Consider the following 19,532-nt stretch of genomic DNA (forward strand, 5'->3'; position numbering starts at 1 on the left):
CACGAAGGTCACCATAATAAAACGCTGCCACACCAAGTTCAGATACCTAGGGGTACAAATAACCAGAAACCTCAACAAATTGTACCTCTACAACTACAAGCCCCTGTGGCGGCAAATTAACAAAGACCTAAAGAGATGGAATAACACGAATTTCACTCTCTCAGACAAAATAGCCATGATCAAAATGATCACACTCCCAAAACTAACCTACCTATTCCAAACCCTCCCAATCGATCCCCTCAACCCAACTCCGCAGTTGGCAGAGAAAACTACACTCTTTCATCTTCTCACATAAAAAACCAAGAATAAGCCCCAAATACCTGCACCTCCCCACCTCAGAAGGAGGATGGGGAATCCCCAACATAGAAGCATATTACATTGCCAACCAAATACGTCATGTAATTCCATACATACTAGAAGATGAGACAAAACAATGGGTACACCTAGAGAGGGACACAATTGAAAATACCTGCACCACAACATACCCACTCCTCCCAAACAAACTAAAGAAAATTCCCACAACACTTAACAGGTACACACAGACCATGCTCAAAGCATGGAAAACACAAATAGGCAAACTATCCCCAACCCCATCCCCACGAATCCCCCTGGCGTACCACCCATTATTCCACCATGCAGCACAAAACCTCCAGATAAAAGCCTGGCGAACCAAAGGCCTATATCGCCTAATAGACTTTTATAAAAATAACAAACCCTTGTCAACACAAGAAATACAAGACAAACTAGAAGACACCCAAATGCCCTGGTTAACACAACACCAACTACATGCCCTCTTAAACAACCCAACAGTAAAATCAGCAGCAACTAGGCCCCTGACAACCTTTGAAAACCTCCTCCTAACAACAAAGGGAAATGGTAAAGGGACGGTATCCGCAATATACAAAATACTACTCCAAAATCCCGCAAATCCCCTAGACGCAATCAAAAAACAATGGGAGAATGACATAGGCTATGAGATTAACCCCACTCAATGGACCAGAATGTGGTCTAAACCCCCCTTTAAATCCATATCAACGAAAAGAAAAGAACTCACACTGAAACTCACCTACAGGTGGTACCAAACACCAAGGAAACTAGCGCTAATACACCCAGGAACCTCACCAAAATGCTGGAGAGGGTGCACCTCCACAGGCACATACCTCCACATGTGGTGGGAGTGTCCCAAAATCCAACTATTCTGGACAACAGCCATACAAGAAATATGTAAAATAACAAAGCAAGTATTAGACTTCACCCCAGAATTGGCCCTACTAAACATCTTCCAAGACAACAATGCCCATTTACTCCACAAAGAACTCATAACCCACCTACTTTCAGCAGCCAGAAACACCATAACCAGACACTGGAGAGACCTGTCAGGAGTAAGCATGGACCAATGGTACCAAATAGTATGGGAAACAGCCCTACTAGAAAAATTAACTAACAAACTGAAACTGACACGGGGACAAACAGAAGAAGACACCTTCACCCCGATATGACTCCCCTTTATCACATACACAGCCCAACAGGACAATGACAATAATCCACCAACAGCATACAAATCAATATGGCTAACTTGATCCAAAACACCCACCCACCTCACTCACACACGAAAACAAAGATCACCACAGCCAATCACAAACAAACAATCACATCCTAGGCCAACCCCAACCTCTCTCACCACCAAAGGAACACAAGTGAACAACACAAGCACGCTGACACCAAACTACATACATTAAGCATAATAGAAACACCGCTACCCCACCCCACCCCACCCCCATCCATCTCCCTCCTTCCACCCTCCTTTCTTCTTTTTTCTTCTTTTCTTTTTTCTTCTCCCCCTAATGCCTCAACAAATGAAATGGATTTGTAAAAATGTTACATGGGGGGGAAAAAAATACGAGGCATTACACTTACACTGTAAAACAAGAAAACCCTTAATAAAATATATTTTTAAAAAAGCCTAAAGAAACAGTCATATTGTCCAGTTGACATACAACAAAACCCTTCCCTTCCCATGCCTCCACTGTCTGCTAGAAATTCACATGGGAGCCAAATCACAAGCCTGGGTGGAATTGTCAAAATAGGTGTGGTGATGCTATCAATGCAACCCTGAGCTACAGCCAGATTTTTCTATCGTTGCTACACCTTGCAGCAGGAAATCCTGCTTAGGGGGGTGTTCTGCTTCAAGATACTAATGAATTAAGAGGCCAAGGCCTATGTGCTTTGAGACATTACATAAGTAAAAACAGCCTGCGTGAACTCAGGAAGGGCTGACTACGTCAAACTTAGCCAGCAATGAAGTAGCGAGCCCTTTTCCAGAGAGGAAACTAAGACAATGGGAAGCTGTCTAGCTAAATGCTCTCTTCAGTAAAATCAGCCCAAGCATAACACATCCCCTATTAAATGAATGAAATATTTTTGGCATGCTTTGGAGAACTATTTCCCAAGGCAGTGGGGAGCAACATGACGTTGCCAGCCAATTTCACTGCGGGAACTGAGAGCAGCAATTTTCTAAAAAACTCTGGTTTAATTACAGGAAGAGAAGCAGATCAGTTACGCTTGACCACAATGTGGGAGGATTTGCACATTTCATCCATAACAGCTCAGCATCATTAAATCTGGAGTGTCAATTACTTTCATATGCATTGAGCAGGAAAAATGCAGAGTTCAAAAATATCTTTGCTAATGTAAACCAGGTTGCCTACTTTCTCCTGGCAGGTGGACCTTGGGACTCTTCTTTTTAAAAATGCAATAACACAATTTTATGTTGGCAGTATTTAATGGATTTTTCATCCAGCTGGCTGACAAACAGGCTTTGCTTCAAGTGTGTCACGGTCTTAAGATGGTGATTCAGGAAGTTCTTTGCAGCCCACTTAGGTTAAGTGCGTCGTCAAATGAGCTCTATTACCAATTCTCCTATGCAATCCTGGTCTAGTTGTGGACTTCAAAACACATGAAAATGCAGGGAAGGGAACCATTATTCCATGCCTTCACTACTCAGTACAGTAGTAAAAATTCATTCTTGGGGAATTTTGAGTTTGTAAAACACAACAGACTTTTTCTGGAAGAGTCATTTCAATTTTAATTGATTAATTAATTAATTAATTATACCCCACCCATCTGGCTGGGTTTCCCCAGTCACTCTGAGCAGCTTCCAACAAAATATTAAAAATACATTAAAGCATCCGTCATTAAAAACTTCCCTAAACAGGGCTGCCTTCAGATGTCTTCTAAACGTCAGATAGTTGTTTATTTCTTTGACATCTGAGGGCATTCCACAGGGTGGGCGCCACTACCGAGAAGGCCCTCTGCCTGGTTCACTGTAACTTCGCTTCTTGCAGTGAGGGAGCCGCCAGAAGGCCCTCGGTGCTGGACCTCAGTGTTGAGGCTGAACGATGGGGGTGGAGACGCTCCTTCAGGTATACTGGACCAAGGCCATTTAGGGCTTTAAAGGTCAGCATTACATTGATCTAGATAATGTGGTTTCTGGGACAAAGTTCCTTGGCTCTTATGCCTCATAGCCATAGTATTATATTTATTGATGTTTGTAACATACCCTGAAGTCCACAGATGCTATAGAAATATAGCAGCTAAAGATATATCACACCTACCCACATGATTCCCCCGCTCTGTTTGCAATCAGATGTTATCAGCCTCACAAATAAGTGTACAGTCTGTGGGGGGAGATAACATACAAAGAATCCTGCTGGATCAGATTGAAGGCCTGTCTCCTGTCTCCCACAGTGGCCAAACTGATGCCTTAGAGGGGAAGCCTACAAACAGGACATTCCACATGGCAGTTTCTACAAATGAAGCAGAATCAGGGATGTGGGAAGTATGAGAAATACCCTGTGAAAAAGTTAGTGTGTTTTCTGAAAAGGACATCCCCAAAGTGCATGTGGGAAGCCAGCTATATGTACTAAACAGCTTGAGCTGGTCCTGTGCTAGAACCTATCAGCCACATGGACCACTTGGATGTAGAATGCTCAACACTGTAGATTCAGAACCCCCTGAGAGAGTGACTCCATCAGAAGAAAGGGAACTTGAGATTCAGGATGTCAGTTCACAGGCACCTTAGTCATTTGTATACTTGGTGTTGTGAAAAAGCAGTCAGAAACCAACCACAGCATGCAGAACTTTCACATCATCTGATGTGAACACAAATGCAACACTTTTCAATGGAGACAGTTGTAGTCAGCTAAGAATAATCAAGTCCTTGCTTGTACTTCTTGTATGGTCCCTTGATATACCTTCATCCAAGGAAGTGATATTATCTGTTAAGCAGATATATTTCCTGAAACAGTAGTTCTTGAAGCTAGCAGTATGAATCACATCATTTAAACCGGGCAGAAGCTGAAGCCCTTAATTAAGGCTTGTAAGGTCTGCCTGAATGGACAGGCCCTTTTGTTATAGTCATTAGGAGGAATCTTCTGTTACTATTTTTACAACACCTCCAATTAGTTGCTTTCTCTGATGCTGCACATACTACAGTTGCCTTATGTCAAGGAAATCAAAGCAATACAAAACTTGTGTGCAGTTATCGTGTTACATCCGAGATGGGGAACCTCTGGCCTCCCAAATGTTTCTGGATCACAATATCCATCACCTCTGGCCATTGGCCATATTGGATGGGGCTGATGGGAGTTGAAGCCTCAAACATCAGGAGGTTTACAATTTTCCTAGTTTTATATGGCTTACAGACTGGGTCCAAGGAGGCTTGCCTAGTTATCAGGCAGAAAAAGGGTGAGAAGCTCAACTCAATATGTAGGATTGCTGAAGGGAATGGTCCTTGTTTTAAAGCATAGTTGTCAACCTTCCCTTTTTTTGCGGGAAATTCCCTTATTCCAGCGCCATTTCCCGCTGCTTCCCGCTACTATCCCGGATTGTTAGATATCCCGTAGATTGTCCCCGGGACAGGTGAGGCTGCTAATCCCTTATTTTCAAATCTGAAAGTTGACAGCTATGCTTTAAAGGCTGTCTGTGCTAGCTAGATGGACACAAAGAGCGGTAGATCTAGTGAGGAAATTCTCCTCACCATTGGCAGGATGATACAGGCGCTTTAAGCTGCAATCCTCACCACACTTACATGGGAATAAGCACCACTGAATTCAACAGGACTTAATCACGAGGTTAGAATTGCACTGTTAGGCCACATTCAAACTGTTTTGAATAACATAGTTTGAACACGGATTAAAAACCCAGCAGTGGAATGCAGAGAGTGCACAATAAATGGGAGCATGAACACAACATAAGTTAGGTATCATCCAGATGACCTTTTCTTATTGAGCATTCATCTTGATCCGCTCACACAAAGCTTAGAGGTTAGACTACATCTGGTCTTTACTGAGCACTCAATCTGATTTATTAGTGGGAAAGTTATACGATAGACCCTGCATCATGATTCAGATGTCTTCCAATTCATCATTCACTCATCGCATGCTTTTCAGCACATTCCCCCTGCCACTTTCCTAACAGCAAAAAGTCTGGTTTGATTGTTTGTTTGTTTAATGTAATGAATTTGTTGCTCCAGGGCTATAAAGAACTTAGATGCACTTTATTTGGGCAAACATAAATTTCTGGTACATTCCTGAACCCCGTGTGCAAAATAGTGACATTCTGGAGGCACCCTAGAGCAAACCAGCACTAATTTTGTGGCTCTTTTGGTTTCCACAGGGTAGCAAAGTAGGTCACCTTGTTCTGGGGGCAATCCACTCTCTCAGGATTATAAAGAAAGGAACAAATTGTCTCTGTGACAGGGAATGGTTTCAAGCAGTCATTACTGACATAGGATCCGCTATCCCACTAAAAATTCCTGTCATTGTTGGGTCTTGGTGGGGAGGGGGGCCTATCAGTGACAGATTCCTCTCCAAACAAATCAGGACAGGGCTGAATAAAGCAAGCCTGGACATGTCCAGCTTCCTTTTTGCAGTCAGCCTAAATTGCACAGCAACAGGACAATCACATCCTCATTCCTCTCCATCTGAGATAAAGTTCAGAGTCAATGAAAGCCTTATGCCACATGGCAATTACGGTACATTTGAAATGGTTTCAAATGATAAAGTGGGGAAGATATGTGAATGAGGCCCACAGCTATTCATTACTCTTGTCATGTATTTATTTGATAAAAGGTGTCCTTAATTATGAGGTATATCTACCCCACAGCTCTCCATTAGTCTTACAATACTGGCTGCATATTATGCACTATGCATTTAAATTATATTTTCCCCCCTCAAAGAATCCTGGGAAATGTAGTTTAACTCTCAGAGTAACAAATCCCAGGGCACTTAACAAATTACCAATTCCCAGGATTCTTGGGTAGGGGGCTGTTATTTAAATATGATTTAAATGTACAGTGTGTACACAGCCTATAGCTTCTTCTAAAAGTCATATTATCAGGGCACCTTTTCAGCTTTCAGTGTCAGCTAGGAAAGATTCTAGAAATCTTTAAAGGTCTTTTCTTGGATATAAAAACTCACTGTCCCTGTGGTCACCTAAAGGCCTTCCTCTCCTGAAAGGTCTGGTATTAACGAATAATTCAACCCATGGGGAATCAACCCACTCCTAAGAAAAGTGCTGGCAATGTCCTTGATTCAAATAAAGTTCAACGTAACAAACCCACCTCTCATCATTTTCGTATTACAACAGGGTCTGCATCTTCTGTTTAGAACAGGGTCTCAGGAGAAAGACCTGCTGTTTCTAATACCAATCAGATACTTCAACTGATACAATGTTTACCATGGTGGTAAGACGTTTTTATGATAAGCAACACATTTTTACAAGAGGTCTTCTTCATATGTTTTGTTCTTCTGAAGCCACATCCACACTATACATTTAAACCACAAAGAATCCTGGGAACTTTAGTTTGTTATGGGTGCTGGGGAATTGTAACGCTGTAAGGGGTTTCCTAACTCTCAGCACCTTTAACAAAAGCATGGTGTGGCTGTGTGACTCAAGTCCTAGTCCTCTACAAAGTTCCAGTTACAGATAGGTAGCCGTGTTGGTCTGCCATAGTCAAAACAAAACAAATTCCTTCCAGTAGCACCTTAAAGACCAACTAAGTCAGTTCTTGGTATGAGCTTTCGTGTGCATGCACGAAAGAACTAAGAACTGACTTAGTTGGTCTTTAAGGTGCTACTGGAAGGAATTTGTTTTGTTTTTCCTCTACAAAGGGGAAGCTTACTTGCCCTTCCTCTTCCCCACTTAGCTCATCAGCCACGACATGCAGCTCCTGCATCACAGTAGACCCCAGGAATGAAATAAACCACATCATTTCCTGCTCTGGAATGAACCCATGAACTCTGACGTGAAATTTCCGGGGAAATGGGACAGCTGTCCTTGCCTGTGGCCAACGGAATAACAGTTTGGCAGTTGCCGGAACATATTGTCTGGATGAAACATTCGCCTTGTGTTCTTTGGGGCTTTGTTTTGCTTTCGCGATGCTGTAGAAATCCTCTTGTTCATTGGCAGCTAGGCCATGTCCGTGTAGATCAAAGACCTGCTAGTCATGAACATCGGAGAGAGAATATTCCGGAACGAGTCAGGGATGTGAAAGGCTTTTCTTCTGTGCCCTTCCATGGGGGCTGGCATTTGCATCACTGAGCGGTGACATAAGGAACAGGGCAAACAAAAAAACCTTTATATTCCTAAATCTCTCAAGGCTGGTTCTTTTGCATATCTCTAAGAGTCAGCTGCTGGAGGAGGAAGTCAAAATGCCATTTATTAGCTTTCACTTTTAAAAATACCAACAGCTAAGGCACATCAAAGCATGATGCACCATCAAGGTAGCAGTTAATTTACAGAGATTTTAGCTTCATTTTGAGCAGACCTGCACTGGAGTGGGAAACAAAACCCAGACTCCATCTTCTGTTCCATTAAACTGGCTATCCTACCTCAGGTCAAAGGGCTGATCACAGCCTGTCCAATTCTATGCATGTTTACTAGAAGTAAATCCCACTGTACTCAGAGTGGGGCTCACCCTCAGGTAATAGTGAATAAGACTGCAGTCTAAAATAATCCAACAGAAGCAGCTCAAATATTCTGCCAAAGACAACTAGGTTGGCAACTGAATCTTAGGTCTCATTCACACCACACATTTGAAACACATTTATATCACTTTAACAGTCATGGCTTCTTCTAAAGTATGCCGACAATGGTAGTTTACCCCTCACAGAACTACAATTCCCAGCACCCTTAAGCCAATGCAGTTCCTTGGATTCTTGGGGGGAAGTGAAGTGCTTTAAATGTATGGTGTGGATGGAACCTCACTTCAACAGTGATTTGGGGACAATATCCTCCACAATGCTTAAAGGAATCAGGCTATTTTATGAGGTGGAGACTACCTTAGGAGACTCAAGGGGTATCTGCCACCCTGAGTATTTGCTGTGTGAGGCAGTTGCCTCAATCAGCTTAATGAAATGGCTGGCCCTGACTACAACTTCCATCAGACCCCATCCAGCATAGCCAATTGTTGAGGATGATGGGAGTTGTCCACAAAATCGGGAACACACCATGTTGGTTACCCCCAGCCATAAGAAGTTCATACTGTATCTGAGAAGAAAATTATCTGGTTACTTCTGATGACAAGGAATGAGCAGAGGTATGAAAGAGGAAAGAGCAAGTTTGTTTCCCAAGCCTCCTTTTGGTTCAATTTTCCTACTATAATAATAATAACAACAAGAATTTATGATTTATACCCTGCCCATCTGGCTGGGTTTCCCAAGGGTTTAACCCAAGGCAGAGTTTGATTTGCCATGTGGAAATGATACCTCACAACACCTTTTCCTACCCTGTTGCTGCAACACCTCATTGCTCAGGTAAAAGCAAGTTTGGACATGATTCGCGTTTCTCCCTGGTGAGCATGGAGACAGCGATCCATAAACCAGGCTAGGTCTCAGCTGTAAAGGAAATATTCAGAATGTGGATGCTTCACATACCTTGGCATACTCAGACTCAAAAGCTGGCATGGTAATTGATGGGAATTTTACATAAGAGAATTGTGGTGAAACTGACACCTGCATTTAGCCACAGAAACAGTGTACATTTGATATTTGGACCACAGAGATCTGATTGTTGTTTTGTTTTTTTAATGTTGTGGTTTTAACATGGCAAGAAGAGTTGCTGAGGGGCAGAGTGTCAGGAAGCATTGGACTGGGGTGGAATGAGACAGGGTTTGTTGGGTAGGATTTGTAAACAAACAAAAACTGATGGGGTTTTTAAAAAAAGAAGCAACAGCATGAACTGCTTTATTATTTAAAAGGGAAAAAACAGAAGAAAGCTCAAGACTCAGTTTAACTTTGTAAAGAATGTAGACAAGACAGTAAAACATAGCAGTAAAACATAATAAGCACACAATAAATGGCATTCTCTACCTAAAGAAGTAAAGGAAGTAGGAAATTATTATAAACCCTGCTATGGCCTGAGAAACAAAAGCCTTCAGAGGCTCTAAGGCAGGGGTTGCCTACATGGGCTCACTCAAGTAAATATGGATAGATAGGACTGCAGCCTGAGTGTTTTATATATGAACATTGAATAACAATTACAGTATACCTGAAAAATATATTTTGAAGGAAAGTTAAAATTCAGAAATATTATGTTATAACCTCCTGCTTTGCACAGGAGGTTATTGCTCAGGGCAAGTATCGAGACCCTCCAGATGTGTTTGGACTCCAACTCCCATCAGCCCGGCCCATGGTGAGGGATGATGGGATTTGGAGTCCAACCACATCTGGAGGGCCTACCCATCACTCAGAGGGTTAACGCAGAGGATGGCAGACAGAATCTTAGATATTTAGCTTGAGCACTGACTCAGGGAAGAAGAATAAGATGTGCCGGCACATTTATGTTGCATGGTCTTTTATGGACTAAAGTCAGATAAGTCTGGTGAAGTGGACTTTAATCTGTTAAGTCAGGGGTACATAACAAAAGGCCCGGGGCCAGATACGGCCCATTTGCCTTCTCAATCCGGCCCGCGGACGGTCCAGGGATCATTGTGTTTTTACATGAGTAGAATGTGTCCTTTTATTTAAAATGCATCTCTGGGTTATTTGTGGGGCCTGCCTGGTGTTTTCACATGAGTAGAATGTGTGCTTTTATTTAAAATGCATCTCTGGGTTATTTGTGGGGCATAGGAATTCATTCATCCCCCCCCCCATATAGTCCAGCCTACCACAAAGTCTGAGAGACAGTGGACCAGCCCACGGCTGAAAAAGGTTGCTGACCCCTGTGTTAAGTCTTCCAGGGGCCACCAGATCCTTTGTTACTTTTTTTTTCACTCAGCTACTCCTCAGGATGTTCTTAGCTGGGAAAAGGAGAAAGCGGTGTGCCCTTGTGCGACAGCACATTCCTCCAGGGAAATTGCCGGGTGAGGTATGTGTGCTCTGTCAGAACCTAAGCAAACAGCTCTCTCTTGCAATGAGAGGTGGGACCAGGGAACGGAATGTTTTGCTGAAACTGAGAAAAGCATCCAGGACCTGTGGTTTCAAGTGCTCTGACTCTACTAAATCCCAGAGAGCAAGTCAAACAGAAAAATGCAAATCCAGGGCTGGATTAAATGGGCCTGATCCACCAGGTACTCTCTGTCTGTGTCTCTATGATGTTGAGTTTGGGGAGGGATGTGCTCACCATGAGCTCTAGAGTCAGTAAAGAGATAAAATTTGAGCACACTCATAAATTCATGAAAGAAGCAAAGCTTGGTCCATTAACAACTAGGCCAAGGGCTCTTCCATTCCACTTAGGATCTCAAGCCCAGGCTGGCTCACATGGCTAGCTGGGGATAAGCCAAGCTGTTAATATAACAAAAGAGGCTGATGGCCCATCTAAGAGGAATCCTTGGGCCTGGGAAGACAGGAGGTTCCCAAAGGTGGTGGGGTGTGTGAGAGAGGTGACAGGGAAAGAGTGTCTTTAACAAGGTGTGCAGAGAACAAGGGGGAGAAAAAAAGACAAGAGTTCCATCTTTGGTCAGGCTGGATGAAGGGAAGCTGGGAAAGATGCCCTTTAGTAGAGTGCTGAATTGCTGCTGTAAACAAGCCACTCTTGAGATGACCGTGCTGTAAGATCTGGACTCCCTCCATCTAAATTCAGATGTAAATATGTGAATAAATCATATTTCTTAAAGCTATGACGGCCTCTGCCGTGTCTTCAATTCGCCAAAGGAACACAGACCCTGGGTGAGCACTTGGAACCCTGAAATCTTGCCACAGCTCGGCAGAGATTGGGGGTAGAACACAACTACACACACACACACACACAGAGAGAGAGAGAGAGAGAGAGAGAGAGAGAGAGAGAGAGAGATGTACCAGGGTCCAGGTAGGCCTTCTGGGATAAATGTTCCGGAGAAGGATGTAATCTTCAGCAGGCAACAGTCATCTACCAAAATTCCACTACAGTTTAAGAACATTCTGGCCCCATCCCATGGGAACCAGAGCTTCCAAAATGCCTTGTCATCAAGAACAAAGGATTTTTGTGTGTCCTGGGTCACCCGTGCAAACTGCTTGGCTAATCAGCATAACCATTCTAGGCTGAGAAATACCAGCATTTCTACAGTAACACAGAGAAAGAGAGATTTCTCAAGCCAGAATGGGTAAATTGTCTAGAAGCAGAGCAGAGAGCTCTAGCCTTTTGCCCTGTTCCAGCCGTGGTCCAAGCTTAACCCCTTTAAACACCCACAGATTTTCCATTCCACCAACGTGATGGAGAAAGAAGGAATTTTGTGATAATTCTCCGGAGCCGATACTGCTAAGTTACAAGCAATAAACATGGAGAAAGAATGGTCTTTTGTAAGCAAGTAAGAATGGCACCCCATTTCATCTAATTAATAACCAGTATCACACTGCACTGATAGGGTGGAAAACCTCTTAAACCTATTGTCCGAGCCAGTATGGTGGTACAGAACATCCCAGCTGCTCAGGGATCAAAGCTGCCAGCAGTAGAAGCCTCCAAGTCTAGCACCCACCCGTACCTAGATAGTTGTCAGTTTGGCTGGGATTCAAACCTCTTATGGGTACCATGGAAGAAGCACCTGTGTGGGGCAGGCTAAGGACACTTTTATTTGTTATTTGTTGCTCACCTATTAATCTTCACAGGGATGTGGGTGGTGCTGTGGGTTAAACCACTGAGCCTAGGGCTTGCTGATCAGAAGATTGGCAGTTCGATTCCCTGCGACGAGGTGAGCTCCCGTTGCTCGGTCCCTGCTCCTGCCAACCTAGCAGTTCGAAAGCATGTCAAAGTGCAAGTAGATAAATAGATACCGCTCCAGCAGGAAGGTAAATGGCGTTTCTGTGTGCTGGTCTGGTTCACCAGAAGCGGCTTAGTCATGCTGGCCACATGACTGTACACTGGCTCCCTCGGCCAATAAAACAAGATGAGTGCGGCAACCCCAGAGTCGGTCAAGACTGGACCTAATGGTCAGCGGTCCCTTTAGCTTTTTATTAATCTTCACACATCTCCCATAAATACATGCTTGATGTTACATGGGTGAGGCAGAGGAGGAATGAACGAGAGGGCAGAAGTGGGTGCTGAGGATGTGCCCAGAGGTTTGGGAGGTGATGATCTAGATGTTAGGGAAGGGTTGAATGGGTTATCAGAGGAGAGGTCTGCCTCGGTAATATTGGATACCCTAACCACCATGGGAAAGCTGCCTGACTTGCCTCCACCGCCTCTGGAGAGGCACCTGAGGCTAAAATGAACAGTGAGCTGGCTGTGTCAACTCTGCCTCCATTGCTAAGGATGCTGTGCTGGCATCAGCAGACCTTGCAGACCCAGTCTACTTGTAGGACTGCCTGCTTGGTTGCCCAGTCCTGTGACTTGGGGAAACAACCACACAAATTCCTGTGCCTGCCCCATCCTTCAAAAAGGGGGCCTAGGAGGCGCATCAAGTGTTGGGACAATGACTTAGCTTCTGCCTAGTTATGCATCTTAGACCTCTGATGTCTCTTCTGAACCATGTAACCTGTAACCTGATCTAAGTTTGGGCACTGGGTGTGGGTTGGGGGAAGCAACAAGGACTTCTCTTAAGACAAAAGTGAGTGCACCACTCTCAGGTGCTCGGCAGCCAGCCTCCCTCGCTAGCCCTCTTCAAAGCATTTAGAATTTAGTGCAAGTGCCATGAACATCAGCCACAAAATGGCTGCCATGGGGTGAGTGGCAGGGTGCAAAATGAATACGGGAGTGGCGCAACACAAAATGGCTGCCACATCTAAGAGAGCAGAAAAAGGAACAGGAATACAAAATGGTGTGCGCATGCCACTCACTCTGGGGTGAGCGTGGATTTCTGAGGGGATATTTACTGAGACGTTTTGCAGGTGCCGTAGTACTGGTGAGTGAAGTGGCACGAGAAACGTTAAATGGGAAGAGAAACACCCACACGGCACTCACAGGCACCTTGTCACAACAAAGTGAGCGCAACCCTCCACCCACCAATATTCTAAAGGGATTCGAGGGAGTCCTCAGAAAGAGGCAGAGAAATGGAAGCTTATTTCGCAGGCCGAAATATGCTTCAAAAATTAGAAGACAGGTTTTGCCAGTGCAGACTGTCCTAAAATTCACTACTGCTGAAGGACCAAGGACATAGGTCCAAGAGCCAAACAAAAATTTTATCCTCTTCTGCATTTAAAGCACGAGTATGTCAATGCCACACACACTTGAATAATAGTGACAAGAAAACGCAAAGTGGGCAGAAAACCCGAGGGACATTCTTTCCCTATGGCATCACAGCAAACAAACAGAAAAACCATTCCAGGACAGTAAAGCATGAATGCATAACAGAAAGCTGGTGGGACTTTATAGGAAATTATGCAACAATTAACACAAATGGGCCATTTTTAAAAAAAAACTTTGGAATGTGTTAAGAGGAGGGCACGAAGTTTGGCCAGTCCCGTGGTTTCGTTCGCAGGAACTCCAGTCTCCTCCGCCAGAGCCCTGCCAACAGCAAGGCCATCCCCATTTGCATGTGTGGATGGATCTGCTCCCCCCCCCCAACAAAATGGGACAGTCTGCACATTAAATAACTCCGCATGCACATTGGAGCACTCAGAGAGCTTATTCAGAAGACATTGCAGACCTGCCCTTAAGATAAGAAATGCAGGACTTCAAATGTGGCTAGCTACCTTTGGCGAAGCAAGGCTGCAATCCTATGCATTCTTCCTGGGAGGAAGCCCCATTCAATACAATGAGATTTATATCTGGCTGAGCATGTAGAGGACCACAGTGTAACAGAACACTGTCACAGGAGAGGGTAGTCTAGGAAGAACATTTATTCGCAAGCTCCCATTTTTAAAGGCCACAAACGCCATTCATAAAGTCCTTCTCAAGGCAATTTGCTTTTATGCAGTCAGTGGCTGACGCCACATTCACACCATATATTCAAAGCACTGTGATACCACTTTAACTTACCCCAAAGAGACCTGGGAACTGTAGTTTGCTCAGGGTGCTGAGAGGTGTTGGGAGTTCCCCTTGCAGAGCTGCAATTCCCAGAGTTCCCTGTGAAGCGGGAACGATAGGAGACCCGGAAAGAGTGGTTTAGCTAACATCTCTCAGCGCCCTTAAACAACTACAACTCTCAAGATTCTTTGGGAGATGCCATGACTGTTAAATTAGGGCTGCCATATGTCAAGATTTTCCCGGACATTACTGGGATTTCAAAGGTGTCATTTATGTCGGGGGGGGGGGGGTTTGAAAGGTGGTGCTTTGTCCTACGTATTAGGCAATTGAAAAATTGTGGGGTTTGTCTAAAAAAAAAATTTCGGGGTGTCCTGGTTTTTACTTTTTGATATATGGTAACCTTAGTTAAATGTATGGTCTGAATGTGCCCCAATTGTGTTTCTGCATTTTTCTTATTGTTTTGCTTTGCTTTGTTTTGTTTTGCTTATGATTGTATGTCATCTATTCGCTGCAGAAAGGACACAATATACTTTTGGGGAGTGAGAAGCATCTCCCACCCTGATTCTGCCCATCTTTCTCTCTTCTTTTCAACCCTACATAAAACCAGTTCTTTTTTCTATTAAAAAAAACAAAAACTGTTCAGGGGTACTTTCATTTTGACTCAAGAAAACCACCATTTTATAGTTCAAATCAGGAAAAACAAATACAGTAAATGGACAAAAGTACAAAGATGTTTAGGAGTATGTGTAGCCCTGCATCCCTCCAGAAAAAAGCACTGCATAAAACCATGGTTCTTCTATGAAACACAGCCAAAGTAACAGCATTTGCACACGTGTCCTTTTTTATTCTCATTACTGTGTAAAATACCACTGATTCTGTGTGCGTGTGCCACAAACTTTTAGAACTTTTTGTGTTCTTCCCCACCACCACTGACAAATCTCTACAACAAGCCTTGATGGCAAGGGAAAGTATGGTTCCTCTCCTTCTTCCCAACACATTTGCACCATCTAGTGGACATTAAAGCAAAGCATCCTGAATGGCATTTTGGTTGGTCCTCAGCTGTGGCTGTTTCTTGACAGTGAGAGTGGTAAAGGTACTCTCTTCAGGGTGGCTAGATGAAAAGGGAGATGGGGCTCTTTCTTGCTCCTTTAAAAGTTGTGTGAAAGAGGGGATTTTAGCAGATTTGGTTGGGAGAAGAGTTGCAGGGCAGTGGGCAGAACACCTGCTTTGTATGCACAAAGTCCCAGGTTCAATCCCTAATGTCTCCAGGTAGGGCTGGAAGAAGTTCCTGCCTGACACCCTGGGGAGCTGCTGCCAGTCAGTTTAGACAGGGCTGAGTCAGATGAAGCAGTAGCCCGACTCACAAAGAGGCAGCTTCCTATGTTCCTGTCTAAATCCCCATAGAGGGAATTGCAGCTGCAAGAAGAGTAGTGGAAGGTGATCTGTTTTGAAGCAGAATGACTGAAAACCTGTGTGCTGTTTATTATTATTATTATTATTATTATTATTATTAATTAATTAATTAATTAAATTGTTATACTGCCCTAAGCCCCATATATCTCAGGGCGGTTCACAATATAAAATTACTATATATATATATTTGTTGTTGTTGATTTGTCGTTTAGTCGTGTCCGACTCTTCGTGACCCCATGGACCAGAGCACACCAGGCACTTCTGTCTTCCACTGCCTCCCGCAGTTTGATCAAACTCATGCTGGTAGCTTCAACCATCTCATCCTCTGTCGTCCCCTTCTCCTTGTGCCCTCCATTTTCCCCAACATCAGGGTCTTTTCCAGGGAGTCTTCTCTTCTCATGAGGTGGTAAAAGTATTGGAGCCTCAGCTTCACGATCTGTCCTTCCAGTGAGCACTCAGGGCTGATTTCCTTAAGAATGGATAGGTTTGATCTTCTTGCAGTCCATGGGACTCTCAAGAGTCTCCTCCAGCACCATAATTCAAAAGCATCAATTCTTCAGCGATCAGCCTTCTTTATGGTCCAGCTCTCACTTCCATACATCACTGCTGGGAAAACCATAGCTTTTACTATACGGACCTTTGTTGGCAAGGTGATGTCTCTGCTTTTTAAGATGCTGTCTAGGTTTGTCATTGCTTTTCTCCCAAGAAGCAGGCGTATTTTAATTTCGTGACTGCTGTCACCATCTGCAGTGATCATGGAGCCCAAGAAAGTAAAATCTCTTACTGCCTCCATTTCTTCCCCTTCTATTTGTCAGGAGGTGATGGGACCAGTGGCCATGATCTTAGTTTTTTGATGTTGAGCTTCTGACCATATTTTGCGCTCTTGTCTTTCACCCTCCTTAAGAGGTTATTTAACTCCTCCTCACTTTCTGCCATCAAAGTTGTGTCATCTGCATATCTGAGGTTGTTGATATTTCTTCCGGCAATCTTAATTCCGGCTTCGGATTCATCCAGCCCAGCCTTTCGCATGATGAATTCTGCATATAAGTTAAATAAGCAGGGAGACAATATATAGCCTTGTCGTACTCCTTTCCCAATTTTGAACCAATCAGTTGTTCCATATCCAGTTCTAACTGTAGCTTCTTGTCCCACATAGAGATTTCTCAGGAGACAGATGAGGTGATCAGGCACTCCCATTTCTTTAAGAACTTGCCATAGTTTGCTGTGGTTGACACAGTCAAAGGCTTTTGCATAGTCAATGAAGCAGAAGTAGATGTCTTTCTGGAACTCTCTAGCTTTCTCCATAATCCAGCGCATGTTTGCTATTTGGTCTCTGGTTCCTCTGCCTCTTCTAAATCCAGCTTGCACTTCTGGGAGTTCACATACTGCTTGAGCCTTCCTTGTAGAATTTTAAGCATAACCTTGCTAGCGTGTGAAATGAGTGAAATTGTGCAGTAGTTGGAGCATTCTTTGGCACTGCCCTTCTTTGGGATTGGGATGTAGACTGATCTTCTCCAATCCTCTGGCCATTGCTGAGTTTTCCAAACTTGCTGGCATATTGAGTGTAGCACCTTAACAGCATCATCTTTTAAAATTTTAAATAGTTCAGCTGGAATGCCATCACTTCCACTGGCTATATATATAAGAAAATACATAATAAAAGCAAGACCAAAGACAACCCAATAATTATAAAAGGGCACTATTTCTTTCCCACTACCATGTAATTTGCTGTAAGGTAAAGGACCCCTGGATGGTTTAGTCCAGTCAAAGGCGAATATGAGGTTGTGGCGCTCATCTCGCTTTTCAGGCCAAGGGAGCCGGCGTTTGGCCATAGAAAGCTTTCCGGGTCATGTGGCCAGCATGACTAAACTGCTTCTGGTGCAATGGAACACCGTGATGGAAGCCAGAGAGCACAGAAATGCCTTTTACCTTCCTGCCACAGTGGTACCTATTTATCTACTTGCGCTGGTGTGCTTCGAACTGCTAGGTTGGCAGGAGCTGGGACAGAGCAACAGGCGCTCACCCCATCGTGGGGATTCGAACCACTGATCTTCTGATCTGCAAACCCAAGAAGCTCAGTAGTTTAGACCACAGCGCCACCTGCACATGGAAGGGTAGCAGTTTGAACCTCTCGTCCTTTTTAAAAGGAAAGGTGCACATCCTGTCACAGGGAAGAAGGAACACACAGTCTACACACATCCTTTTTTTAACTTAAAGACACAAACAAACCTAAATGCTTAAGAAACAGAACAGTGAGGTATTTTCCATTTCCAGCCCCCTAAAAAATATAAGATGGATGCTAGCTGAAGCATCATTGATGCACAGCCAAAGAACACAAAACCAACAAGGGGGGAAATTATGGCTGTGAAACAGTGCCATCTAATGGACAAATATGTTCACACTTTGCCACCAGAGATTTAATGCCAGATGAGCCCCATTTTGCCTGCTATGGACTTGGATTTAAATTATTCCAAGATTTCTATTTCCAGACTCTCCATATACAGCAATATCTCTTTGTCTACACTTATTTCAAATCAAAATTATTTCGCCATAAATTATACACATAGTCCAACAATATAAAATTATACGTGCAATTCTGCTTTTCAATTAATATTTGCAATGAGAGTGCATAGTTGTAATGTGTGTTGGGGTGAAATAAGTTTGCTCAGCTGCCTTACACACTACAGTGGTACATTGGTTTATGAACTTAATCCATTCCTGAAGTCTGTTCTTAAACCAAATCCTTTCTTAAACTGAGGCACGCTTTCCCTAATGAGGCCTCCCGCCGCCGGTGCCCTTCCACTGTTCAGCTTCCATTCTTAGACTGAGGTAAAGTTCGCAAACCGGGACAGTACTTCTGGTTTTGTGGAGTTTGTAAACCGAATAGTCCGTAAACAGGGCTGTTCTTAAACTGATGTACCACTGTATTGGATTATAATGGGCACAAACCACATACACCTTAAATCTGTAGTATAGAAAACCATCATGAGATATACAGAAATCTATGATAATAATAGCCCTGCCATTGCACGCTTACTCAGAAGTAAGTTCCACTGGCTTTGTGCATACTGCTACGTGAGATTACCTCAGAACCTCAATTTTTGGCAATTCAAAGGAGAACAGTACATCCCTTTAAAAGTAGGACATTGCGGTTAACTGAAACAAGACATGACCACTCACCCAAATTTTGAGGTTAAGGTGCCACCCAAGGAAGCTCCAACGATCATTCCTACCCCAAAACATAGTCCAAGCTTTCCTAAAGCATCAGCACGTTCGTCAGCGGTGGTCAAATCTGTTATCACCATTTGAGCACCTATTTAAAAAATGGAGGGGAAACCCAGGTTAATCGTGTACCATATAAAGTCTTTGCTCTTCCTTTTAAAAATATGATAATGAGCATTTCAGGGGCAGAGTTCTTGGGTGAATATCATGATGAACCATGGATTTGTTACACCCCCAAATCTATAGCTTGACAAGTTTTATGAATGTGGGTGCTTTAGCTCATGAGGGAGGTGCTGCAAGAAGATTGGTCCGTGGCCATTTCGTAAAATGGCTTCTTACCACAGACGTATGCCAACCTGCCCAGAGGTGAAAAACTTCTTCTCATCCCCTCCAGATTGCTCCCAGTATTGACCGGACCTTAACTCACATCGTCCACATGTGCACGAGCAGCAGTTTCTTAGTTTGACTCTGGGAGCCAAAGCCCTTAAGTCGACCCATGCTAATGTTTGCATCATCTA

At 43.7% G+C, this 19,532-nt stretch overlaps 1 protein-coding gene across 1 annotated transcript in view; it reads right to left on the minus strand.

The window, feature by feature from the left end:
• The window catches only part of SLC67A1 (solute carrier family 67 member 1), an 80,846-nt gene that overhangs the window by 52,260 nt on the left and 9,054 nt on the right, over nucleotides 1-19,532 (minus strand). The window contains exon 5 of the mRNA XM_081841535.1: nucleotides 18,973-19,105. Within this exon, the coding sequence (XP_081697661.1) occupies nucleotides 18,973-19,105 (133 nt within the window). The remainder of the gene's footprint in view (nucleotides 1-18,972; nucleotides 19,106-19,532) is intronic.

Source organism: Podarcis erhardii (assembly GCF_964252035.2).
Source record: "Podarcis erhardii genome assembly, chromosome: 1".
NCBI classification, from domain to species: domain Eukaryota; kingdom Metazoa; phylum Chordata; class Lepidosauria; order Squamata; family Lacertidae; genus Podarcis; species Podarcis erhardii.